This window comes from Brachyhypopomus gauderio, chromosome 3 (assembly GCF_052324685.1).
Source record: "Brachyhypopomus gauderio isolate BG-103 chromosome 3, BGAUD_0.2, whole genome shotgun sequence".
NCBI classification, from domain to species: Eukaryota; Metazoa; Chordata; class Actinopteri; order Gymnotiformes; family Hypopomidae; genus Brachyhypopomus; species Brachyhypopomus gauderio.
In genome coordinates, this window is record NC_135213.1 from 8,419,968 (window position 1) to 8,447,778 (window position 27,811).

The 27,811-nt window shown below is 44.0% G+C and overlaps 2 protein-coding genes across 3 annotated transcripts in view; both read right to left on the bottom strand.

Moving 5' to 3' along the window:
* dnmbp (dynamin binding protein) overlaps positions 1 to 6,526 on the bottom strand; it is a 33,483-nt gene extending 26,957 nt beyond the window's left edge. For both annotated transcript variants that reach the window (XM_076999309.1, XM_076999308.1), the window contains exon 1: positions 6,262 to 6,526. The gene's annotated coding sequence lies outside the window, so the exon portion shown is untranslated. The remainder of the gene's footprint in view (positions 1 to 6,261) is intronic.
* A 1,808-nt stretch (positions 6,527 to 8,334) lies between these two features.
* cpn1 (carboxypeptidase N, polypeptide 1) lies at positions 8,335 to 16,698 on the bottom strand. The gene is made up of 9 exons (XM_076999313.1): positions 16,464 to 16,698; positions 14,216 to 14,412; positions 13,436 to 13,591; positions 11,694 to 11,870; positions 11,488 to 11,599; positions 11,212 to 11,351; positions 10,629 to 10,728; positions 10,403 to 10,521; positions 8,335 to 10,237 (listed from the first exon to the last, which is right to left on the bottom strand). Exons 1-9 carry the CDS (start codon positions 16,696 to 16,698, stop codon positions 10,118 to 10,120), a joined length of 1,356 nt encoding a protein of 451 aa, XP_076855428.1. The 3' UTR covers positions 8,335 to 10,117.
* Positions 16,699 to 27,811: the final 11,113 nt, after the last annotated feature.

The following is a 27,811-nucleotide window of genomic DNA, read 5'->3' on the forward strand; positions in this document are numbered from 1 at the left end:
GCTAAGAAAACCAACATATTCACCTTATGTGGTTTCAGTGAGGAGCGGAAAGGGCTAACAATATTCCCGGCAGTACTAAAAACTCGCTCTGATGGTGTGCTTGTTGCACAAATGCACATGTACTTGCGGGCGAGTTTGGAGAGCAGAGGAAATCTAGCCTCATTGACGCGCCACCAGGCGAGTGGATCTGCGTGGATTTGACTTGAACCCGAAATGCTCCCAAACCGGCGAAGTCGCGTTTTGTTTTTTGACCAGAGCATCTGCCATAGTTTCCATCTTTGAAAAAAGGAGACGGATTGTTGATCAGCCGCACCGGATGATAACAGGGGGTTGATGGGAAAATGACTAACTCTTGCACAGGCACTTTCCCCTCGCATGGGAAAAAACACAAATATTGCGGTTGTTGCGGTTAATTCCCGTACGTTGCGATTTTCTCGTCAATAGCGCGGTATTGCTATACTGCGGTTATCGCGACAGCCCTAGAGAGAGAGAGAGAGAGAGCGGAGGAGGCCGCATTACTGCCACATGGACACCAGAGAGACAGACAAACATGTGGTCCTGTTGACAGAGATGAGACAAGGTAGGTAGGTGAGAGAGAGAGAGAGAGAGAGAGAGAGAGAGAGAGAGAGAGAGAGAGAGAGAGAGAGAGAGAGGTAGGGAGAAGAGAGAGAGAGAGAGAGAGAGAGAGAAGTAGGGAGAGGTAGGGAGAAGAGAGAGAGAGAATGAGAGAGAGAGAAGTAGGGAGAGAGGACTGCAAAAAGAGAATCAATAGATGGAATGCAAGAATAAAGGTCTTAAAAACGCACAGGAAGGAAAGATGGAGGGATGAGGCGCCACTCTTCTTCCCCAGGCACGAGCATGCATGACTTTAGTCTTCCCACAGGGAGGGGCGGCAGGGAAACACAGCCAGAGCTGGGACACACAGTTCCGGCCACTGCTGTCTGTGGACACGCTGAGGACGAAGAGAGGCGGAAGCAGCAGGGCCCAGACGGTGATGGCTGACAGAAGGATGACGGGACCTGAAGCTTCAGAACCAAAAGCAGAAGTAATGAAAACAAAAAACAGTCCACAAATAAGACTGTACTAATGAGTAAGAGCAGAGATGGTGAGAAACACGGAGACAGTGTGAGTGTGTGTGCTTGTCTTTGGGCATCAGGCTGAAAGTGGCAGCGTAATGACATTTCACTTTATGGACACAGGCCTACACCTTCTCCTCCAGGACCAGTGTGTCTATTTTCTTTCTTTCACTCACTCACTCACTCATACACTCACTCACACACACACACACACACACACACACACACACATAATTAATCTGCCTTTAAGCTATATCTCGGTCACGAAGTGCTATTGTGAAGTAACGTCAGTGCATGCAGAGCTCCGTCCGGTTTGTTAAGCCTGTGATTTCACTGTGTACATGTGTGTGGATTCATAGGCATGAGGGCGTGTGTGTGCGTGTTTACACAGCACCATATGTCTTCCGCCCAGGCACGTGCTTATGCTCTGTGTTTACTGTCTGAGCACCCTGACCCCGGCCGACCCCCCAAAGACAGCCACACCGTGTGTGCAGGCCTAGACAGCTCCAGAAGATTGCTCACACACACGTGGCGTCTTGCAGCCTGGACACCAGTCCCCAACCCCGCAGCCACCACGAGTCCTGTTTCCAGCACCCCCCCCCCCCCCCAACACCACCCCCCCCCCAACACCCCCAGGCCCCCATTCCTGCCCCTTCTTCCTCCCGCCTTCCTTTCTGTGGGGCAGTGCAAACACCCATTCGTTTTCCAGGCCCTAGAGAAACTTCTGTGAAAACATCTCCTCTACACAAGTTCTACACAAAAAACAAACAAACAGCGCAATCTCTATTCAAATCCACCTTTGCTGCCACATTTCTCTCTCTTTCTCTCACTCTACTTCCCTCTGTCTGCATCTATTTCTCATTTACTGTCTCTCTCTTTCTCCTTCCTCGCTCTTCAGCCAAGAGACAGCTAGGCTGAAATCTGATCTGTTTGACTGTTGTTATTTATTGAACAGGACCAATTCCACCCCAACAATGGGGCAAATGGCTCAGGTGCTGACCCTCCGAAACCCCCATTCAGTACTGGAAGCTTCCTCGGTGTGTTGTGCTCCTGTTGTTTCCGGTGCACATCGGCGCCGGGTGTTGACCACACATGCACAGTGTGTGCTGTCGCAGCGATATGCAAAAGTGCTGCCTCCACGGAAATGTGTGAAACACAGGAGTTGTGACAGGTGCGTGTGGCGCAAGTGTGGCACAAGTGTGGCACAAGTGTGGCAGCTTCAGTCTTCAGCACATGACGGCGGGCTGGGAGAGGAGGCAACACCTGGTTCAAATCAAACCTCGTTTTAACCATTACACTCGTTAAAAGAGCACCGAGCTAAGCAGGAACAACCAACAACGGCCGATATCTGACGCCCGCACTACCTAACTCTTCACTGCTGTTTTAGGAGCTCGTGATTAGCGGGACAAAATGTCTGTCTGCAAACACCCCAAAACGAAGACGTTAACAAAAAGGGAAAAGGAAGGGCTCTCACGATTCGATCTTAACGCATTACGGCAATGCTGAAGCCAGTGGTGAATGTAACCGGGCTGACTCACATCTGTGTCACTCCGACATGCCGTTACGGAGCGTGATTCAGCACACAAGAACTGGAGGCCGAAGCCATCTGGGCCGTGAGGGCCGTGACAGCCTGTTGAAAGTAAGGTGGTAAATAAGACCAATCCACCAACACCACTAACTCTATTCAGGGGCCCTATATCGGCTCCATCTCTCCGCTGTTGTTTCTGCTATACTATATTTATCATGTTTCCATTAATACAAGGCCACTAGTTGTTGAAAACATACCCGGAAGTTTCATTTACTTCCTTCTTCTCAGAAAGCCACAGCACCTCTCTCTCTCTACTCTCTCTCTCTCTCCCTCTACTCTCCCACTCCCTTGTTCCACTATCTGGCATGCACTGTTTTCTGGTCTGACATCATTTAGAGGGGGATTGGGAGTTGTGTCTTTGGCAGCGCTGCAGAAGGGAGTTTTCATTCCAGGGGAAACTTCAACGTACGATGCAGAATGCAGAGGTGGAGCAGTTGCCCCGTGCAAACATCCTGACAGGCAAGCAGGAACAGGAACACTGCCCCGACAGACGGAGTTGGCATGTAGCTGCTGTTTGGGAGGTGCAAGGGTCATTCAGCTAGGGCAAAGGTCACTCAAGCTTGTATGTTAAGGCCCCTCGAGGCATCAGAACTTTTGGGCCATACCCAACACACAGGAAAGCATGCACTGCAGCCGTGGAGGGGGCGGTGGACTCCGGCCCACCACCTACAGCTAAAATCTCCAACTAACATTCCCGTGAGACCCAGTGTTAAGCAACACAAGCTTCATTTTCTCAGAAAGAATGTTGTAGAAGCACAAACAAAAGAACTTAAGGTAGATCAGTACGTTGCTTAGCTGCACTGCTTAAAACTACTGCTAGTTTCCTTTGTTGACTTGCTAAGTCATTTGGGTAACTAAAACAATGTGATGGTCTTCTTTTGACTCAATGCCAACACTGGACGTGCAGATGATGTGGCGTCCGCACATCACCCCACACCCCCCGTCCAGTAGAAGGTCTCCCACAGGCCATAACTCTGTGACAAACACACTGAGCAAAGTGGTGACTTAAACTCTCTTAATACCATGTTTATCTCACAGACGTTCACTGGCACTTGTCCACGTTCACCTCCCCACTTGTCTTGGCTAGAGGTGAGAGGCGCGGGTGAGGGTTTACAGGGGAGGGCTGGGCTGGGCTGTCAGACAGTTCATGACTCTACTGTGTATCTCCCATAATGCTCAGAGCTCCAATAAAAAGTTTAGATACTGTAATCATAGGACCAAATGCAAGTAAAATGAGTCTTGGTACACATGGGACCCACAAAGCAGATGGCACATCACTGTAGACTCAGTGTCTCTCTTTTACACATACACAAACACCGGCAAGCACATGCAGCCATTCCCTAAGGATTCTGGCAGCAGCATTTTCCCAACAAAGTTTTCCTCTGCAACTTTACTGCATTCTGGGAAAAATTCTCACTCCAGTGTCCAGCAACAGACTGATGACAACATGACTAGATAAAGTGTCAAATGTGCAATGGGACACTTCTACTTGGATAAATAATTCAGACCTTCCTCGTGCAAGTCGAATCAAGCCTCACTTTGTTCCCCAAACATATCCCACACATCTGTGATGTACAGAAGCATTGACACCATCCTTTTGTGAGGTGAGACTCTAAGATAACAGCAGCAAGTGGTGCTCTTGCTGTTACCTCGATGAACAGTACCATACATCAATGAACAGTACCATACCTCGATGAACAGTACCATACCTCGATGAACAGTACCATACCTCGATGAACAGTACCATACCTCGATGAACAGTACCATACCTCAATGAATAGTACCATACCTCAATGAATAGTACCAAATCACAATGAACAGTACCAAACGTCGATGAACAGTATCAAACGTCAATGAACAGTACCATACCTCGATGAACAGTACCATACCTCGATGAACAGTACCATACCTCGATAAACAGTACCAAACGGCAATGAACAGTACCAAACGGCAATGAACAGTGCCATACCTCGATGAACAGTACCATACCTCGATGAATAGTACCAAATGACAATGAACAGTACCAAATGACAATGAACAGTGCCATACCTCGATGAACAGTGCCATACCTCGATGAACAGTGCCATACCTCGATGAACAGTGCCATACCTCGATGAACAGTGCCATACCTCGATGAATAGTGCCATACCTCGATGAACAGTACCAAATGACAATGAACAGTACCATACCTCCATGAAAAGTACCAAATGACAATGAACAGTACCAAATGACAATGAACAGTACCATACCTCGATAAACAGTACTAAACCTCGATGAACAGTACCATACCTTGATGAACAGTACCAAACCTCGATGAACAGTACCAAACCTCAATGAATAGTATCAAACCTCAATGAACAGTACCAAATCAAGATGAGCAGTGCCATACCTCGATGAGCAGTGCCATACCTCGATGAACAGTATCAAACGACAATGAACACTACCATGCAGTGTGTGTGCATGTTAGTCCCTTTATAATTATAAGTATTACCAAACAAATTACCAAACATATCACTGAGTACTGATTAGACCATGAAGCCATGTTTACCTAATATCTCACAGCATTAATTGCCTCATGAAAGCAACTTTACAATGATCAATCTTGTCTGTCTGTATGTCTGTCTCTGTCTCTCTCTCCAACTATCCATCCACTCTGAAGAATGAATGCAGCGATTGAAGCCCTCAACACCATATGTCCCAGACCCACAATAGGTCATGTGCAAGCGCATCAGGTGGTGAGACAACTGTCAACAATTGCCAGGCGACAAGTGTGCAGCATCTGAGCGGTGTCCTCCGTCCCCCAGCACTCCGGTACCGGACACTCACACTCTATGACTTAACCATTTCGTTTCTCTTTAAGCAGTGCTGCATTTTGTTTTACCACTCACTTAACTGTGGAATAGGTTTAGGCTAAAAAAAAAACACTGCGACATGTTTTCCTTTCAATGATTTATGTCTAATTTAAATGCAAATGGCGTAGCTATGGAAACTGGGAGTTTACTACTGCTCGCGAGCTTTCAAGTCTTGCGATAATGTTCACACTGTTGATAATTATACTTATATACAAATATTTAAAGAGAAATGAAAACAAACTCAAGCATGTTTCACTACACCTTTTGTCATCAAAGAGGACCTAACGTTATGCCAACATTTACGCAACACACCCACACAACAAAACACCAAGTCAATCACTACACCTAACGGAATAAGGAGAATAACACCAGTATAACATTATACACCAGTATAATCACCAGTATAACATTATACACCAGTATAATCACCAGTATAATATTATACATCAGTATAACATTATACACCAGTATAATCACCAGTATAACATTATACACCAGTATAATCACCAGTATAACATTAAACACCAGTATAATATTATACACCAGTATAATATTATACACCAGTATAATTATCATCAGCTATAACGGAGCTCGTCTACCCGCCGGATCTCATAAGCAAAAGTTTGGCACAGTATGTTCAAGTCATTTAATTCTGCGATTTGTTAATCGATATGCAGCCATGTAACCAAAGCTTATATCAAACAGGAGAACGTCCTAATACAAACATCTGTAGTTTGTTTTTTACCTATATATGCGATGATTTCGTCCGTGTCTAAAACGCCTTGTCCGCTGCGTCCTGCTATAAATCGGCGGTGGGAAAACTTTCCTCGTCCATTAATTCTGCACGGCTGCCCATTTCTTCTCCAGATGGAATAAAGTGAATTACGGGCGATCATATATGTGATGTCTGGACGAGCTGGAGATCCCGCTCGGCGTCTACGTAACGCTGCGATCAGCTGTCATCCCGATGGAGGATCCAGCTCTGGTCACGTGGTGCGTCCATGCTGACATCAACGTCGCCCTGCAGGCGCACCGAATGGGGCTTTCCGTTGAGGCTGCCTTAAATATGCCTGTCGGAAAATCTTATGCCTCCCGATGACAAATTAAAAACGCTGGATTTTAAATTGACCAGCGTGTAAGCGCTGCTGTTTGTATATCTAACATGTTATTATAGCGCCCAGGTACAGTTTTTTTAGATGTTGATGTTTTAATCTCTGGATATTATTATATCTATGTTCTGTGGTTAATCCCTGGTTATTAATATGTCTTAATAGGCCAAATGAGGCTGTGTTGACCCTTCTGGAGATGTTGGATGATCTCTATGTACATACCTGACGACCCATGAAGTGAGTTGTGTCCTACTGGCACCTCTAATGGTTTGTTATAGGACATTTGACATCTTATCCTGTGCATAATTACAATTAATTATGGTTTAAAAGATCAAAGTGAAAGCTTAAGTGGGTTCAAAAGCAGAGTAAGTTAATACTGTGAACTCCCTGCTTCCATCGTATTAGAAGATGAGTCTTAGGTTTGTGAAGGATTTCATTTGATTTTGTCTGCACATTCCACAACATGTTATAATGCAGTCTCCAATCTGTCCTTGAGTTCCGCAGTGGTGGCTAGATATTGTGTAATTTCACTGGAAGCAGGTGCAGTCAGCATTCAGTAAGAATACTGGAAAAACCTGATTCTAACAGTCTCAGTGCACAAACAGTGTTTATTTGCGGGCAGTGCCATTTAATAATAAGAGTAATAATTGGAGTTTTGGAATGTCAGCAAAAACAACTGGCTTAATTAGGTTATTATTAAGTTGTTGTGGTCTGCTCTTTGTAACTGAAATTGTCTTTGAAACACTTTAAGTGACTAATGCAAGTAATACATGACACATGGCCAGTTTTGTTGGTATTTTAGTTTGTTTTCAACACTTTTAGTGACCTTACTTTCATGAAGGTCAGGGGCGTTTCAGAGATTTGCTACTGCTGAGAGAAAAGATGAGGATTTTAAGCCATGCACTGTTGACCACTGAGAGCAGGTTTGTGCCGTGCCAGCACAGAATACAAATTCCTTAAGTCTGGCAACAACAGAAGGAACATTTCTGGGAAAGCCGTGATATGAGAAGGTGCTAGTGTCAAGAGGTGGTTTAAACCACACTCACACTGGCATGCTGTGACACACACACACACACACACACACACACACACACACACACACACACACACATCTTTTAATGAACTTGGTGTAACTAAGCTCTGCTTCGAAATAAAATAGCATATGTGGCATGAGCAACAATTAATCTATATGAATGAATAAATGCCCAAATAAATGTATCTAAGTGGATGAATACATCTAAACATGTCTAAGATTTCATTTACACAATCTGATCATTTACATATACATATAGTTTGAACAGACTTGCGTTTGATGTCTGTACACCCACTGTTACTGTGGAAGGCCAGAGCTGTCACAAGCGGGCCGGTGAATCAGAGCCGAGCCACTTGGGCGACAGTGTGGAGGAGGATATTAGAATATTCCACTGATACACTGGGCCACGCTGGTCCATTCAGCTCAGTGTCGTACGCTCTTCTGACATGATGGTGCCCACTCCACAACAGGCCCCTCAAACAGCATGAAACGCTTGTGTTGTCCACGCCTACGCTGGCGTTTTCATTGAGGGACATCATGTGAGCCCTCAGTCTTTGTTATGGTTTGTCATTTGTCCACTCTCTTTGTGTGCATCGTCATTGTTTGTAATACAGTGGAATCCCGTAAGTGGATCGGGACCATTCCAAGATGTAAAGAATGACACACATTGTCTAAATGGCTGAACAGAACAGAGATGAATGTAATGGGATTATAGACAAGACAATCAGATAATCAGTTTACAGATCATTAGAATGTAATAACGGGTGGCATTGTAGTCAGATTTGGAGGCAAAACACATTAAGTAGGAGCAGTCTGGCACAAAAGTGTATAAAATGTGTAAACAATCTGTAGAATCTAAAACAAAATGTACAAAATAAGTAAAAAAAAAAAAAATCAGACTGACATTAAGCATTATGTAGTTTTTCTCACTTCCAATGCCAGGAATCCTCAGTAAATTTTAATGTGTTCCTGAACGAATACATAGTTTGTGCAGTGCTTATCTTATTTTAGATATTTTAAGATTTATTTTGCTCTCTAGAAAATAACACAATCTCTAATCTTACATCTAGAAATATTTAGATTTTATTAAAACAATGCAAATTATATTGACATAGATTGAGCAGTAAAATGAAATGACTGCTGTTTCAGCAGTGAAGAGTGTGTGGTTTCCTCTGTCATCCATTTCAAATGTGTTTTAATGCGACCTTTGGCTGAATGGAAATGGGGTGTGTGCCTCTCTCAGTCCTGTGTGATTGGTATCCGGAAGGAGAACGCAGTGTCCCGCATTCCTGAAATGTATTTTTCCTTTTCCTGTTTCTTAACAAAGGCCTTTTAAAATGTGTGTTCACAATTAATGGAAAAACAACGGAAAATCCAGTAGCCGTTTATATAAATATAAATACAGAAATGAAATACTCATCTCTGAGTAAAAAGTTTGTTTTTATAAGGTCAGTATTTTAGGATTATAGTTCAAAACCTCTATATGTGAATATCAATGTAAATAGGAAATTGAGTAAAATACACTTTGTCTTAATGAGTTATACCATTTGGATTGACAATGTGTATTTTGTCTGACACAATGCTGAAGAGCTTTCGTTTATAGTAGACAACACTGACCTCTACTGTACAGCAAAAGTATCACTTCCTGACAACCTCAACCTTTTATCATTCTGATAATGCTTTTTGTGTATTTTGTTAAAAAATGCATTTCTAATGTTAATGTTCCTTATCCATTTCCTGACCTTCCCTAATTTCCTTTGGGATCAATGAAGTATCTATTCTATTCTAACCTTTAAAAATATCTAATATGAACAATTTCTTTGTCTTACAAAGTCTTACATCAAAGAGAAGCAAGTAACCGGAATTATACAGAATATATAGCTGATGATGTATCATCACTAAAGACATCACTTAAAAGTCCTTAAATGTTATAATGTAACATAAAGTCACAAATTCTTTTGTTCGAAACTTTTGATTAATGTATATGATAATATTTTATTATATGAGTTATAAAAGGTTACCACAAACTTTCCAACACATTGCTGTGTAATTACCCGTGTTGCTATTGTACTTAATTACGCAAACTGTGCTCTGTGGAATATTGTATGTTAACACAGTTCTACAATGTCTGCTGATTAACGACGTCTGTCACATTTCATTATCTAAATCAGCCTAATGTGTTTTATATTCACTCTTTTCTTTGAATCTGCCATTATATCACATTAGATAACTCCAATTATTTATGTAAAATACCTATTACATAAATATGAAACTCATAGAAAAAGAATATCCCTGTGAAAAACATAACATGAATGACCTATCCCAAAGGAGTACAGGGGGCGTGTCCTTCACATGAACAGAGGTCGGGGACACGGGTCACCTGGTCCTCTTGTCTTCCTTCACTTCCTGCTCCGTTGTGGAACATTGTGTCTCTGCTCAGGGACACGTCCTACCCTAGTTCATCTGGGGCCGAGGTTGGCTGGAGGACCCTTAGCTAGTGACGATGGGCTTTTCCTGCCTGGGTGGCCTTTCACATTCAGGTTAGTCCCTTTTGCTGCAGTTTTCAAATAGAAGTGTAACTGGGAAAAAAAGAAATACTTTGATGTACACATTCATTTTGTTTTTGAAAATGTTAAATATTTCTTATCAATTATTATTAAAATTATTTTAATGTGTACATTTTTCTCTGTATCTCTGCATTTTCCCCCAGAATGTTCTGTGTGTGTGTGTGTGTGTGTTCTCACCTGTGTGGCCTCTGCAGGTCCGACAGTGACGGTGCTGGTGGAGGGCTGGTATCCTTCTGCAGACGCAGTCACGGTGTAGGTTCCTGGTAAAAGCAGACGGAAGTAGTCTCCACCCGACCCTGGGACACACAGGATGAATCCAGACACACAGTCAGTACCACACACCGCTGCTGACGTAGCTAGGCTATCTTTTGGAAAGCTGTTCTTGTAGTGCAACAGTACTAACCACTTGTTATGTCGTGGTTTATGCCTGCCACTGAGATCTCTGCATTGCCGATGGGGTTGTTGTTATCATCGTAGATCATTCCTTTAATGCCATGGTGGACCTGGGTATAATGCATGATCCCTCATTTGGGTGTTTTGTATTGGTTTTGTTAGTATTTGTAAGTGTATTTCTTGTTAAGAGCAAGGCAAAGATTTTATTGGATCTTTAAACAGGATATTTGTATCCATTTCCCATTCAAAGTACCCAGGAACAGGTTGGTTACAAACTAATGCATACTAAATACATACTAATGCATACTAAATACATACTAATGCACACTAAATACATACTAATGCATACTAAATACATACAGATGCATACTAAATACATAATAATGCATACTAAATAGATAGTAATACAACACTGCACCACAAGATCCTTTTTGTCCCTGTTTGCTGTTCTTAATGAAATACTGTGCACTTTATTACTCATTTCTTTATGAGTCCTGTTCATTTGGACCATGTGTTTTGCCTGTGAGAGGATCGCGAACTTCTGAGTGTTTCAGACAAGGCAGCCGGAGTCACGGTTGGGGAGGCGGACCTACCTGCTCCATGTAGGACACCAGAGCCTCCCTGTTGGCCAGCCACTCCCGGGGCAGGGCACTGGCTGGGGGGAACTTATCACAGCTCAGCTCCAGAGTGATCTCAAAGCAGTTAGTATAGAGGTAGTTGAAGTCCTGCATACCTGTGAATACAACTTACTGTGTGATGATGTTGCAACAGAAATATTCATGTAGTCGAGACTGTCGAAACTGTATTATTCTGTTGAATTATTGGTTACTTAAACATCTCAGTGAGCGGTGAAACCTTGGGCCACTAACCCTTGGTTAGAGAGTACCAGCTGGCTCCGTTGGTAATCCCATCCTCAAAGTAGTCTCCACAGTTCCAACCTTTGTGCATCCAACCATGAGCGTACGAGTATGTTTTTGCCAACTACACACAAAATTATTTATTCAAATAAACATGAACTGCTAAATGTTTTAAACGAGAATTCAAACACAAAAAGTGTATTTTAACGACTGCGTACTTTTTGGAAGATCTTGTCGTCCGGGGTGGCCGAGTATGTGGTCTTGCCTCTTATGCGAGACTCGCGGGATCTATCAAAGGGGTAGTTCGCCACCACCGCCCCACCATGCAGGTTTGCGGACAGGACAAAATTATAGTTCTGCATCCATTTGATGACGGCCAGAGTCTCGGGCTCGACCTGAAGAGACCAAGAGCACGTACCAAAAAAGTATCCCATAAGCAGGAGGGACCAATAAGGAACCAATAAGGAACCAATAAGGAACCAATAAAATCCCATAAGCAGGAGGGACCAAGATGGGCTCTCAGGACAGAAAGCATGAACCCCGAATGTTCGTCCGGGTACTTTATCTGGGACGTGGAGCGCGTGTTAACACCTCCCGCTGCAGCCGGAGAGAAAATAAACCCTCTGCAGATTTTACTGCTGTGGCCCAGCCGGTCTGTGGCCTGTGGTCTTTGGAGACGGCTGCTGGGATGTGGGCCCACTCGTAGAGAGTGCCCGTGTTTGGTCTGTACGGACCCGTCAACGTGACCCCAGCTGGTGCTGCTGCTGATAAAGACACGCGGCTTTCAGCGACTCGACCAGTATCAGGACGTGTGGGTGAAATGTCACGGAGCGTGCAGTCATGACAAGAACACGCCCCATGCCACCCCAGCCGCCTGCCTCTCTGTGTCGGCCTAACGGGCATCTGACTGCCAGCAGACATCTAGTGACGATCTAGCTGGATACAACATCCATATTCCTGCTGTTCCTGGCATGCCATGAAGTCCAGACATGAAGTCCAGACATGCTTTTTTACACAAGATGTAGGGTCCTTGTTGAGCTCTACACTGGTTCAGTGTGCTTTGCCACTGACCCAGTTACCAGACCTCCTCAAACTGAGCACATCCGATTCGTCCGCCCACGCTGCACTTACAGTGAAATATAACAGGACCCAGTTCGGAGAAACTCTGATCTTGCTAAAAATTCCCCATGCGCATGGCAGTGTGGGCTTATTTAAACAGAGCTGGTGAGAGGTGGGCCTGCCGGGTCTTGATAAAGGCCAGAGTGGAGCTGTATGAGAGCGGCTCATCCAGCCAATCGTGGGGCAGCGTCAACTGCTCCTGAGTTTGCACTGCCAGTTTATACAGGCAGAACACGAATGTTTTGAAACGTAATGCAAGACCCAGAACTGCAATGAGTGTAAACGTACATGTATGCAAGATTCTCACATATGGAAGTGGAAAAGAAAACATACGTACAAATGTTTACACACACACACACACACACACAAACACACACACACACACACACACACACACACACACACACACACACACACACACACACACACACACACACACACACACACACACACAAATGCACTCGTGTGATTGTTGTTGCTAGCACAGTTCTGAATTTCAGTTCTAACTTCTGAGTCTTCAGATCATAAATTTGAATTCCTGACAGTTTTCTGTTCATTGTTTTGAGCAATCTACCAAGTTCCCAAAATATCCAGATCATTAGCATTTAAATGACTTTCTATTTCTTCTTCAAAGAAATAAAACTAACTTGTGTGTCTCTGGTGTGGTGTTGTACTGCTTTAGTAGCCCCGCTGCCCCTCTGTGCTACCCCTCTACTCCACCCCTCTGTGCTGCCCCTCTGCTCCACCCCTCTGTGCTGCCCCTCTACTCCACCCTTCTGACCTGCCCCTCTGCTCCACCCCTCTGCTCCACCCCTCTGTGCCTCCCCACTGTGTTGCCCACCTGTAATTCCCAGTTGTCTGGCAGGGGCAGGTGGTGGTTTCTCCCATGGTTCTTCTCGTAGTAGTACATGAGGCCGTTCAGGTCTGGGAAATTGCGATTCAAGTCCACATCTCTGGCATTTCCACGACCCACCAGGTAGCCATTGAGCTCCGGGCCCTGGGAGATGGACAAACACAGACTCTCACCATATATGCACTTATCTACTGAACTAACTGACTGACAGTGAGGATTTTTGCAGTTCATATTTTTGATTTACTTTAAGAAATACTCATAGGTCGTATTGAATCTCAAGAGTCATTTATGTAGCAAATTATATCCAGTGTGAATTCTTTGAGTAGATGTTAGTAATATCCAGTAGGATTTAACTGGATTCGGGTTAGTTAGTAATATCCAGTGTGATCTTTGTGTAGAGGTTAGGTTGTATTTGCCCACCCTGGCGCTGTTGTGGCAGATGAGTGTGAGATGCTGACCTGTGCAGATACTCTACTGTTTGATTGCTCACTGTTTGAAGAAGGAGAGGTTGTGTTGGTGTATGTGCTCACAAATCATGGATTATGGATTGTGATAGTCTCAAAAGAAAGAAAAACCCTCACTGGGAAATTGCTGAGTTAATGGTACAGGTGTTAAGTATCAAGATGCATACTGATTACACATATCAGCCTTTGTGCTCTTCTAACCTCAGACGCAAGCACGAATCGTAGTTTACACCACTGGGTTCAGTGGGCGTGTGATGTGTGCAGTGTGGCGTTACTGGGTCCAGACCGGACCAGCCTTTGGTACCTGCCCGGCCGCCACCTCGTATCCGTCGGGGTTCATGGAGGGGAGGATGTGGATGCGTGTGTTGTGGACGAGGCTCGTGATGCGCTGGTTTCCCGCCTGGTATTCCTCACACAGGAACCGCGCCAGCAGGATCAGCAGCTCGCGGCCCAGCACCTCGTTGCCGTGCATGTTGCCCACGTACTTGAACTCGGGCTCCACTGGAACACAAAAGTGGGAGCGCGGTGAGGACAAGGCCCGCGAGGCGGTGAGGCGATGAAGACGAAGCCTGAGACGGTGAAGACGAGGCCTGTGAGACGATGAAGACGAGGCCTGTGAGACGGTGAAGACGAGGCCTGTGAGACGGTGAAGACGAGGCCTGTGAGACGGTGAAGACGAGGCCCGTGAGACGGTGAAGACGAGGCCTGTGAGACGGTGAAGACGAGGCCCGTGAGACGGTGAAGACGAGGCCCGTGAGACGGTGAAGACAAGGCCCGTGAGACGGTGAACACGAGGCCCGTGAGACGGTGAAGACGAGGCCCGTGAGACGGTGAAGACAAGGCCCGTGAGACGGTGAACACGAGGCCCGTGAGACGGTGAAGACGAAGCCCGTGAGTCGGTGGAGATGAGGCCCGTGAGGCAGTGAAGACGAGGCCCGTGAGACGGTGGAGACAAGGCCCGTGAGGCGATGAAGACGAGACCCGCGAGGCGGTGAGGCGGTGAAGACGAGGCCCGTGAGGCAGTGAAGACGAGACCCGCGAGGCGGTGAGGCAGTGAAGACGAGACCCGCGAGGCGGTGAAGTCGAGGCTTGCGAGGTGGTGAAGTGGTGAAGACGAGGCCCGTAAGACGGAGAACACGAGGCCTGCGAGGCGGTGAAGTTGAGGCCTGCGAGGTGGTGAAGTGGTGAAGTCGAGGCCCGTAAGACAGAGAACACGAGGCCCGCGAGGTGTGCGCACACATCCGCGTGTGGGGCTTCCCTTTCTGCACGTTAAGCGTTTCCCCAGACGTGGAGGGAGGCTGCTGTTTGTACAAGACCTGCTCGTCTCTGCGGGTGTTTGGTGATGTTGCGTCTGTTTTAATCTGAGTTGTTGTTTAATATCTTTGTGCCATGTGGCTATGCAATGTGGTACTTTTAAATGTAAACACCAAGATTAAAATAAATTAAACATTTCTTACAAAACCTTTAAGTTTCTTTTGGACTGTGATTTCATGATTAAAGTCACCATGTGTCATGACATTTAAAACCATCCCATTTCAGTGTGTTTAGTAGAGCTGTCATTCAAACGAAACCTCATTTGCACTGAGAGTTGTAAATCATGCATTGATTGAATTACTGGACTTGTGACAGCTCCTTATACACTGACATGGACCAATGAAATTTACATCTCTACTCCATACTCTGTTGCTCTCATACACACACACACACACACACACACACACACACACACTTAAATATGCGGAGCATACAGGTCGGAAAATAAAGTGTGTGTGGCTCGGTTTGCCCTGTCCAGCGGTACAGGTTCCTGTTTTGCTGCACTTTCACCTCATTGTGGAACATGCACACATCCTCCAATTCTGTTGTGCTGAAGGAAGCTCCTACATCAGCAGAATGCCAGCCAGGCTGAGGCCCGCAGCGCTCACACACAACTCCTGGCTTTTGTCTACTGAAACAGCAGAGTGAAACATCTCCCCCACACCCAGACCTCCCTCAGTCAGGCTGCGCGTCTAATAATGGAGCAGATGCAGTGCTGGTTTTGGGGGCGGTTTCTGCACCCACTTGTTTAGATGTTGTCACGTTTTTTTTTTTGGCCACTCCACTGTAATCAGTTCCCTATTTACACTGGTTGACAGGATTTAAATTCTCCAGTGAGAGACACAGACTCAGCTGCTGACTGAGTGACACTCACCGTGACCCTGGCAACACTTCAATGACATCAACTGTCAGCTTGAGAAGTAAACGTACAGGATGTACGTTTATCGCTTATCGTGCTGGGGTCGATCTGATCTACTCAGTGGAAGTAGAAGGAAACATAGTGATAACATACACAGACAGAGCTGTGTAGCACCCACCAAGTCTCTCATTAAAGCAAAAGCTCTCAGAGTGTTCTCAGAAAAGTGACGAGAAACTGTCACCCCAACCCCCCCACATGCAACCATGCAGTTCGGCGTGGGAGAAGACCTCGTTGATCAAAGCACTCTGGGCGTCACCGCGGCTTGCAGACGTTCCAGAGGTTTTTATGGGCGGGCGGCGGCGGGCGTGCACGCACTCACGTGGCTCATGGATGCTGGGGTTGTCGCTGAACTCCAGGACGTAGAGGTGGCGTCCCTCCACGCTGCGTCCGATGCTGTAGAGGCGGGTGACGTACGAGCACTGACTCTGCACGGCGAACAGCGCCCGCACCATCTCTTCGTAGCCGTGGTGCTGGAGGTCGGAGGTGCAAGCCGGGGAAGCCACCAGCACCAGGAGCAGCGCCCCCACCCATACTAGAGAGGTGCCCGACAGCATGGTCCCAATCCGCCCCGCAAACAGAACACTGCTTCTCTCACCTCACGCTTCCTTTCCCTTCCTCTCTCTCTCCCTCCCTCTCTCTCTCCCTCCCTCCCTCTCTCTCTCTCTCTCCCTCCCTGTCTCTCTCTCTCCCTCAGTGCCTCTGTGCAAATGGCTCACTTCATTCTGTCTCCTCCCTCACGCTCAGACACAGGAGAAAGTAAGGGCAGCTCCTCCCTCTATCTCTCTCTCCTTCTCTTTTCTTCTCTCTCTCTCTCTCTCTCTCTCTTTAATGTCCAGCATTTCTCCATCGTGCTTCACCGCGTGTGTGACAGTTACTTTATTTACATGGCAAATGTATCATAGCATGAACAGCAGAAGCATTTTGCCTTCCATGTGTTTGGTGACTGTAATCCCTTCTTTCTGTCTTTAGCCTCTCCCTCTGCACTGCGCTCTCTCTCTCTCTCTCTCTCTCTCTCTCACTTACTCTCTCTCTCTCTGTTGGCAGGACTTTAGTCACAGTTCCTGACCTCTGGTGTGTTTCTCCACAACTGACCCCAAGCTCCTAGGATCTTGATGAACAGCTCCACTGAAAGGGGAAACAGGAAGCCGAGATTCAGCGAAAGGGAACAGTAATGTCTCCTCTATAAGTATCTACCAATCAACACTGGTTCGTTCAGTAACTGAACACAATTGGAGGCCAGAGGTTAGGCTTTCTGTGCAAGGCCTTCTGGGAAAGGATCTCTGGGGGGTCCCTGAGAGTGCTGTGACTCCTGTGATTCCTAGAGGACCCGCCCTCCCCCACCCACACAATGTCCTTAACCCACAGGAGCTGCTGTCAATCACTGTGGGTAGTTAAGAACCAGAGCTGTGAGGATGAAAGCAGATGTGTGTGTGGCATCTAGGATCAGAGAGCTACACCTGGACTAGCTCGTCACATATGTTTAGCTAACGAACTGGGCGCCCACTGTAGAGCGTATGTAGGACAGTTTAGCAGTGGCGTCAGTCTTTGTGCTACATTCACACTAGACAACAGAGGCCTTTCTCGTCCAGTGTCACTCGGAGTGAAATACACGTCTGTACTGAAGTACTGAAAAATATTCATAGTCATGTACCATGGCTGAATATTCACAAGAAAATGATAAGATTATCGTTAATTACACTAGGGAAATTCAAAATGATGACATGATGGACTCGTCAACTCTGTAGGTGTGTGCAGTAAAGACTGTCATGGAGGAGATGTGATTTGAATCGAATGTGATTAGATTTTGGGGAGAAAAGTTGTGATGTGGGGCATGTATGAGAGATACAGAGATTCCTAATCTTTATTTTCAGCTAACTCTCTCAGTCCTGCAGGCTCTGTGTGTTGACCAGCTTCACGAGGCAGCACCATGATGTTTTACCATCAGCCTCACATAGAGCACTTATATGGTGAGGAACTCAAGTTCTGAAAGAGAACACATTGCTCAGGGGTGGTGCTGTTCAGAGCTGGTGGTAGTTCAGGGGTTAAAGGTCTTTGAGTAATAGACAGGAGGGTACCAGTTCAAGGACCCCTGTTGCCCCTGCTGGACCCCTGAGCACGTCCTTTAACCCACAAAGGTTTGAACTGTATTTATTCATAACTGTAAGTTGCTTTGGATGAGGATGAAAGAATTGTATAAGTGCTGTAAAAATATCTATATTTGTATGTGGTCATTTTGAAAATGAATTCATATATAGGTTAAAACACCTTTCTCAAATCACATGCTATTTGTGTTGGAAGCAAATCATAATTAGATTAATCATTCGATTTAAAAAATCTTCACTTCAATTAAAATATGAGTATTCAGTCTATAATTCTGTAATTGTGTCAAAATATTTCAGTGCTACTATGTTTTTTTATTGCAAAATATATCATTTGTTTTTAACAATCAAATCAACTACTCTCAAAGTTAGTCTGTCTTGCTTTAATTAAGACAGCGGGTGGCCATTTTCTTCTGTCTACCTGAGCTCCTCATTCTCCACTCCCAGTCCCACACCCCTAACCAGGTCCAGTCCAGCCATGGCATTGTTCTGTGTGACATTTTGCAATATGCATTGTGTGACTTTCTGCACTATTTCCTGTTTACGTTGGTTGGCCTCTCTGTGTCTTCCTGTTTTTATTGATTGTGATATGGACTCCGATTTGAATTTGTTTATCTTTCAGTAAACATATCTTGTAAAATAATCTTTTATATTCTTGTTATATTTACATATACAAAGTGCTAAATGGGTCATACTTTAATATTTGTCATACTGTAATATTTATCACACTACAAAGACTTTGGCTTAACATTGGATCGTTTGCTTCACAAATGTCTGAAGAGAACACGGGCAGAAGGGATGTATTAGCAGAGGTGGGGACTCGAGTCACATGACTTGGACTCGAGTCGAACTCGAGTCATTAATATTAAGACTTTTGACTTGACTTGAAAAAATATTCAGAGACTTTAGCCCTATCCGGACGGGATTCGTTTTTCAGGGGGACGTCTGTGAAAAATATTTCACCCTTGTACTCAGTGATAAAACTCTTGCATCCGGACAGCAATTGAAAAAACAGGAGGACCCGTGAGTTTTTGGCTTTCTCGGTGACATGACATCGCCTTGTCACGTGATAGCATGTTTAATAATGTCACACTGCCAACTCTGATGATTCCTTTTTAACTTTTAACTTTACTACTGTTCAGTTCAGCATTTAAGATCTCCGTTTAAGTTAAGCTATTTTGTTAAACCAATACAGAAAACACATTATAAAAAATCGCTAATGAATGTAAATAGCTAAATAAATCCGTTAAATAAAATAAAATAAATCCATTAAAAAATCCAGTAAATCCATTTTCGCTCGCCGCTGTCTTTACGTGGATCTCCGTGAAAACGCGCGCACAACGTGTAACTACGGTGCGTGGCAGTGGACATATAGCTGTTTTATTAAACGCGAGGTGATGTCTGCATGTATAAACTCAGACATGTGGATCCGGACGGGACTAAAATTACCAGACGACCACGGAGTACAGCGAAAAACAGTAGGTAATTCCGCCTGTAATTTTCTCTGAGGACGTCTGAGAAAAACACGGACATGCTCGTTCCGGACGGGATTAAAATCACAGAGGACCCCCCGTAAAAGAGAAAATTACCCCAGGACCCCCTGAGAAACTAATCCCGTCCGGATAGGGCTTTAGACTTGACTTGGACTTTTACACCAATAACTTGGGACTTGAATTGGACTTGAACCTGTTTACTTGCAAAGACTTGATTTTTTTTACCCCAAATCTAAATTTTAAAACGCATATTTATAAAGTGCGCCCCATTAATTTCATTTCCGTCCTTCGCAGACCGTCGTTACACCAGATTCTGTGACCGACGAGTTTTGTGACCACAGGGGGCGCTATTTCACAGTTTCTGTTCAGAGGCACAAACGCTTTACGAATGCTACGTAAACTACGCTGATGCACTTTCTTTACTCGTTTTGTTGGTGTCCACGAGCCAAAATATGACAGATGTTTATATTTACATTTATCGTCTCTTAATTACATAAATGTACTTAAACAAGATTTACCATCCCCTCACCATTGCAGCCAACAAAGAAATCATGAATGGGATGTACAGGTGAGCCTTTTTAACTGGGGTCACCAATTCTGACAGCAGCCATCAGAATATGTGACCCCACTGAATCTCCAGGTAACAATAGTAGCCTACACCGTGACCCCACAATAACAGAAAACAATGAAAAAATAACCCTAACCTTTTATTAGTCTATATTTAAACATTTTATCCAAATGTTTAGAATAACCATGACAGCATCTTGCTTACGATGACGCTTGCTATTTTCGTGTAAAATGATGTAACGAAACATTCTTGTTTAAGTACATTTATGTAATTAAGAGAAGATAAAATGTAAATGATCTGTCATCTTTTGGCTGGAGGACACCAAAAAACGAGTAAAGAAATGCATCAGCGTAGCATTCGTAAAGCATTGGTGCCTTTAAAAAAAGACTCGAAAGGACTTGAAATTACAAGTTTCAGACTTGGGACTTGACTTGACGGTTGCTTGTCTTGACTCGAGACTTGACTTGAGTTGACTGTCTTTGCTTGAGACTTGACTCGGGACTTGAGGATAAAGACTTGGACTTACTTGAGACTTGCAAAACACTGACTTGGTCCCACCTCTGTGTATTAGAAAGCATTAATGCCCAACTGTTTTTGTTAATACATTTTTAATTCATTGTTTTACACATTTCATTTCAGTTTTCTCTGTGCCAATTCAGAGGCATAAGCAAGGCTGCCATCTAGTGTTGGTGCTCATACAGCAGCTTAGACAGTTTTTACACTTTAATGAACATTTATCTAATTTCTAACAAAAAAAAAAGAAATGATAATACGCTTCTATCTATGTTTATACAAGGTTTTGCAGATATTGATGGTTAATATTCCTTTGAGCTTTTTTATAATTATGCTATATATTAAATATTGTACATTTACATTTAGGGTGTTTAGCAGATGCTCTTATCCAGAGTGACTTACAAAGTGCTTTGCATCTGTTCACAGAATTCATCCTAGATAGTAACATAGATGGGCCAGAATTCAAGATGCCCTTGAAACAGACTACAGGAACAAACTACAGGAATCAATGTCATTACCTAGTATTTTGATTAAACAGGCTCACTTAAACAGGAATTAAAACTTCTACCAAGAAGCACAAATAACCACAGACAGATAAACATACAATTCAAGAACAAGGACACCAAGTGTTCTCTGTCGAGTTAGTGCTCATTTAAGTACTCAACAAACAGGTGAGACTTCAGTGTATGTTTGTATATATGTTTAAATAAAAATATTAATATGCAATATGAATATATATGTTAAATTATGTCTTGTTCACTCATTCTGTTGCATCTAAGGTATTCTGGAGATCAGAGGAGTGTTTGCTCATTTATTATTGAGTACGTAATTATTTTATTTTCATAAAGATGGCGACATACTATCGGCAGCATAATCTGTAACCTGAGTATTCTGTGTGTATGGCACGGGGTTGACATACTGTCTTAGTTTATTGTATAATGCCAGAAGGGGGTAAGTGCCATTTTCTTTGGGGTAAATGTCTTGTTTCTCCTGTTTTTGTGAGTTAGGGAGTAAGTGTAGTTGCCCACTCTGGTTATTTTCTTTTCCTTTATTTAGGGTAGCTAGTTTTGTACTTGGATGTAGAGAGGGATTTTGTTTGGTTTGTTTATTTTGGCCTGACTTACCCCTGGAGAGATGGCTTGCTGTACATATTATATCTATATATACACTTTAGACAAAAAAAATAACCTTGTGTCGGTTCTTGTACACTTTTTCAACTATTTTGGTTGCCACTAGAGGAGGAACGTAACACTCGTTACAGGTTCAACTTTGATTAGAATGGATGATGTAGTATACTTTTAATGTCGGTGTCCTGTGCACTTTTGTGCAATTTTTTTTTTAACACAAGGACTGCATGTCATCACCATGTGTCCTTACAGAACCTGACCCCATGATGCTACATAATGGTTTGGATTGATAACGCCCCCTGTTGAACAACGTTGGCCAGCATTGACATGTGACGCCAAAGTCATGTGATCTAACATATCTGTCATGAACTAGGAGAGTGGGCTGGATGCAAGTGCGGACTGAGACTAAGATTTAATAAGAAAACTAATAAATTTATACAGAGCACACAGAACATACACCAAGAATAATCAAACACCTAACATAGGAACCAAACAACACTAACAGAAATAACTGGGGGGGACATGGCTAAAGAAAATGAAAGACATTAACAAGCATATAACTAGAGCAGGGGTTCTTAACCTTTTTCACTGTGCGACCCCCTTTTAGGCTCAGGTAAATTTCGCGACCCCCCCCCCCCCCCTCCCGTTTACGTTCTAAACACTCCACAGCTTTTGATTGCAAACTCGAATGCTTCGTCTGCAAATGGCGTAGCAACTTGGAGGGCCTGAGACTTTCCTTGGCTAGCACTTCGCCACAAACAAGACACTAGGGTTCTCTCACGCATTGAGCCTGAGACACACGAATTTGACTATTTTCACACGCTCTCACGCCACACATCCGATTTCTCACGCCGAAAAAAAAACTAGTTTATTTACCTCTGATCCATATCTATGATTCAATGAGTTACTAGTTCGCTCTGGCACCAATCACCGGTGATCGATCGATCGCGATATAACACTTAATTTGTGTCCATTGTACACCCGCCCGGTAACAATTTACACTCGCCACCCCCTCCAGGTTCAAATCTCACTCCAAGCGATCTTGAAAAGTTGGCAACCCTGAACACACTGCGGTCGTGCATCCTCTCCTTCGCTTGTCTGCGTAAATCCATATTCTAAGTACTTTTCATATTTTCTCACTTTCTTCGTTTTTTTCTGTTCTGAAGTTCCTGGAAGTGGGCGTTTTGCATCCCCACTTTCAGTTCGACGTTCTACAAAACGCTCCATGTTAATCCAGCCTGGACGAGCGGAGCCACAATGAGGCAGTTTTCAATAAACTTTACTGAAACAACCTGCCTCATTCTGAGTCTTGATTCAGGTTCGCGCATGCACGTTGTGGCTCCGCTTGTCCAGGCTGAGTAAAGAACACCAAAATTTAGCTCCGAACCTGATTCGTCGCACATTTAACTCAGAAAACACCTTATTTTGAGAAACCAAAGTCACACCAAGTACTACTGAAAGAGAATACAAATGAACAACAAGTACAAACAGGCTGATATTACAGACAGAGACGACCAAGATTCCAAATGGCATACAAGCAAGATGTACTTACAATAACAGACAACACAAGAGACTAAACACAAGACTTAAATACACTGACCAAACAAGGAACTCAACAAGACACACCAGAAAGCAATAATGATGGGTGGAGAACAAGGCAGGGGTGTGAAGACAGAGACAACTAGGAATTTCAAAATAAAAGACACACAAACACAGAACAAAACAGAAGACATGACTGACAGGAGGGAGGTGGGACAATGTCACATTATCAAGTTTCACGAGGATGGATTAAAGCCTTGTTGAGATGTAGCTGTAAATGAAGCGCTGCCTCGAGCTGTTGATTGATATGTGACAGCTAGATTACACTCACCGGTCACTTTATTAGGTACACCTTGCTAATATGGGGTTGGACCCCCTTTTGCCTTCATAACTGCCTTAATCCTTCGTCGCATAGATTTAACAAGGTACTGGAAACATTCCTCAGAGAGTCTGGTCCATATTTATATGTCACGATATTGTTGATAATTATTGATTGAGATTCTTGTGAGTGGGTCATTTGATGACACAGATTGTCTTCATCACATGTAAAACCTAGTTCACAAATAGTGAAAATATCTAAGGGGCAGAGCTTAATGATTAAATATTATTGGTCTAGGCTGCACAATGTGTTTGATCCAGAGATTAATTAAATAATAACACACATATACCCACACTACCTTTCTTTGTACAATTCAGGAGTCTGAGAGTATTGCATGATGAGACTTTTAGCACTTTCGCTCCTGACGTTAACCTGGTAGAGCAGGTCAAGCAATATTTCATTAACTCCAAGGTCTTGGTTTTGATTCCCCCAGCGTCAGTAGAGTGTATGGGGCAGTGCTGCAGGCGTAATATGCAGGAAATTATAAGGCAGTTTTCTATATAATGATGAAGGCAGGAAAAATGAAAGAAGGAATAAATCATAGATGAATGACAGATGAATGTTATCAGGGTTAATGAAAGTATGGACCAGATATATAAACACATGTCAGTGTAAAATGCAGTTTGATGCCAAGAGTTAAAACTGTATAATGGTTTTGATTGCTGTAACATAGAGAACATCATCGTGTAGGGGACAGGGGTGCAGATGGCACTGGGGACGGGGGGGACATGTCCCCCCCAGATTTATATTGACCCCATCCGAAATCTAGCATCTAGATTTCGTGTCCCCCCCCCCAGATTAATATTGAGGTCATCAACAGGCGGACCGCGGTCCAGATCCGAACAAATTATGTTCGCCACCCCCACCCCCCGCTCAACAAATTACGTTCGCCACACCCCCCTCGGTCAACACATTAAATTACGTTCGCCAAGTCGGAGCTATATGCCAAATTTACCCCTGATTACCCCTGATCAATGGGGCAGTCATGGCCTGGCGGTTAGGGAACTGGTCTTGTGACTGGAGGGTCGTGGGTTCGATTCCCAGACAGGCCATGACTGAGGTGCCCTTGAGCAAGGCACCTAACCCCATCTGCTCCCCGGGCGCTGGGCTAGGGCTGCCCACCGCTCTGGGTACGTTTGATCCACAGCCCCCTAGTAATCACTAGTGTGTGTGTGTGTGTGTGTGTTCTGACTGCACAGATGGGTTAAAAGCGGAGGACAAATTTCGATTGGGGTGTAAAAATCACAATTGACAAAATATGGCACATTTCATTTCATTTCATCTACAAGCATAAACGTATATATTGTACAGCTTGGTCCCCCTCACTTCAGAATTTCCATCTGCGCCCCTGGTAGGGGAGGATGGCACCTTCCTGCCAAAGTGTGTAGTGCTTAGTGAAGTATACAAGAGAGTGTACATGTATTACTTCTGTCAGCACTGCTCTGAACCTCAGATGTTTTAAACTTCTGTTGCTCATGAATGTTACTGAACTGATTCTGCTGTTTGTGTAAACCAAAATACTTCCCTTGCAGTGATTATGGTCAGTTGTGCTTGTTTATTCCAGTGCTGTAATATTGTATTCATTTAAAATCATTTCAAAGGTTTACCATGATGAGACCAGCACCAGCATCACCTAAAACAAACACGTCTTAGTAGACCTGCCAGGCTGTGTGTGGCAAACGTAGACAACGTAAACACACACCCAAAGGGAGGGTTCGGGGACTGTAACGTGACGGTGGGATTTTGACCAGTGTTGCCAGACCTGCTGTGTATTTTTGCAGTATCAGGTGTGTAAGCTGCAGTTATGTTTATTTTAGAGAATACAAAGAAATAATTTGTTCTTTTTTAACACATTATTGTATGTTGTTACTGTATTTTGCTTAATCCCAAAATGTTTCCAAAATATAATATTTTAAATATATCTTGTGACGGGCAGGGTGAGCGACTAAAAAGGAAGTGATCACGCCAAGTCTCAGGGAAAAAGGATGGTTTAATAGAAAGTGCGCAAACCAAAAACCCATGCAATAGATCCAAATCAAGGATATAATGACCAGCGGTCAACTGGTACAAAGACAAGACATATATAGGCAAACAAACGACCCTCAGGTGAGACGGATCACGGGCTCCGCCCACCTGAGGGACGCACACGACGTAACAAAACAACAACAACAACATGTGAGAGCATAGGCCACAAACAACTTCAGCAAAGAGCTGCTGAAGTTGCCCTCTCTAAATAGGCTACAACAGTGGTTCCCAAACTTTTTCTGCCGTGCCCCCCTTTAGTAGATGAGAATATTGACTAGGGATGCACCGATTCACGTTTTTCACTTCCGATACCCATTCATATATCTGAGGCTTAGTATCGGCTGATACTGATCCGATACCAATCTGATATCAGTAAAACAGTGCTGAATCGACTTAAAACATTTTATTTAAACACAGACATACTGAATTACAAGTTTATTGAAAACTCTGCACCACTATAGCACACTTAAACACACATAAAAGCATGTAAAAACAACACAACTTGCATTTGTTCAGTCAGTGCAATTATGAATATAACATTTGAATGTAAAATAAATAATACCAAAGAACCTGAAACTGACAAAAAACAATAGGTTCACAACTTTGGTCAAACATGAAAAAATAAACTGCAAGAAACCTTTGAAATTGTTCAAGAATTCTAAATATAATTTAAAATAAATAAGGAGATGAAATAAGAGAAACAGCTATACCTATGCGGCTAGTTTGCTAGCGCAGACATCACGCAGAGCACAAAGCATGTAACGGCCAGAAATATGTGTACTGTCTCTTTAAGGGAGCGAGTTGAGCGCTCGTATGGAATATTGTTGTTTTTTTAGCTTTCTGCCGTAGACCGATTCAGACCACTGCTCTTTATTTTATTTCTGTAAGTAACGCATTCAATGAGCTTTGGACAACTCACCAGTTCATGTATGAACAGTCAAGTAGTGCTGGAGCGCAGGTTTATTTTGGTCAACTAGCAAATAAACGGACTAAGTGGAATAGCACCAGCGCGAGTATGAGTCAGTGATTCACCTCTCCTCTGTGTGCTTCGTGTTTCACTCGTCTGTTAACTGTCCAAGTTCACTTCTATCCGGGACAGAGTGGATATTTAAGGTTGAACTAACTCCGAAAAGCGTTACAAGCATAGAATTAGACTGAATAGATCTGTTTTTATGGATCGGTCACATTGTCCCCGATACCCGATCTAGAATTTTTTCAGATATTAATATCGGAATCGGTGCATCCCCAATATTGACACATGTGCACATGTTTTACTTCCAAGCTCCGCGCCCCACTTTGGGAACCACTGGGCTACAAACAGCTGTAGCCTATCGTGCTCGATTGCCTCCGGGTTTAGCTCGCGAGCTCCCCCCGGTTGCGGCAGGAGGAACGCGTCTGGGTCCAGCCCTGACAGTTCTGTGATCTTGTGCATTTATGTGATCTCCATATTGGTCATGGTTAATGGTTCATTTGAGCTCCATTCCATCCACCCTACGTCTCTCCTGGAGCTGATTGGTTCTCCACTGCCACACGTTCATCACCACTGATCCCACAAGCAGCAGCACCAGTACCCCCATCAGAGTCCACACCCACACTGGTACAGGAACTCCCTGCTCTCTGTCTGGATGGGGCTGGACTTCTACAACATATACATTCACATTTTGGAGATTTATCTATAAAATCTATATTACAACAATACACAGCAGACCGTGTGGTCTTCTGCAACACACACAGAAACATAAATATAAACAAAGGCTCTAAACACCCACCTTCCACAATAACTGTGTATGTATGAATGACTTCTTCATTTTTGATGTCCTGGATGGTGTAAACTCCACTATCAGATGGTGCTGTTCCTCTCAGCTCAACAACAGACATGAGTGATGTTCTCTGACTGTATTCATCTTTGCACTGCAGTGAGCGT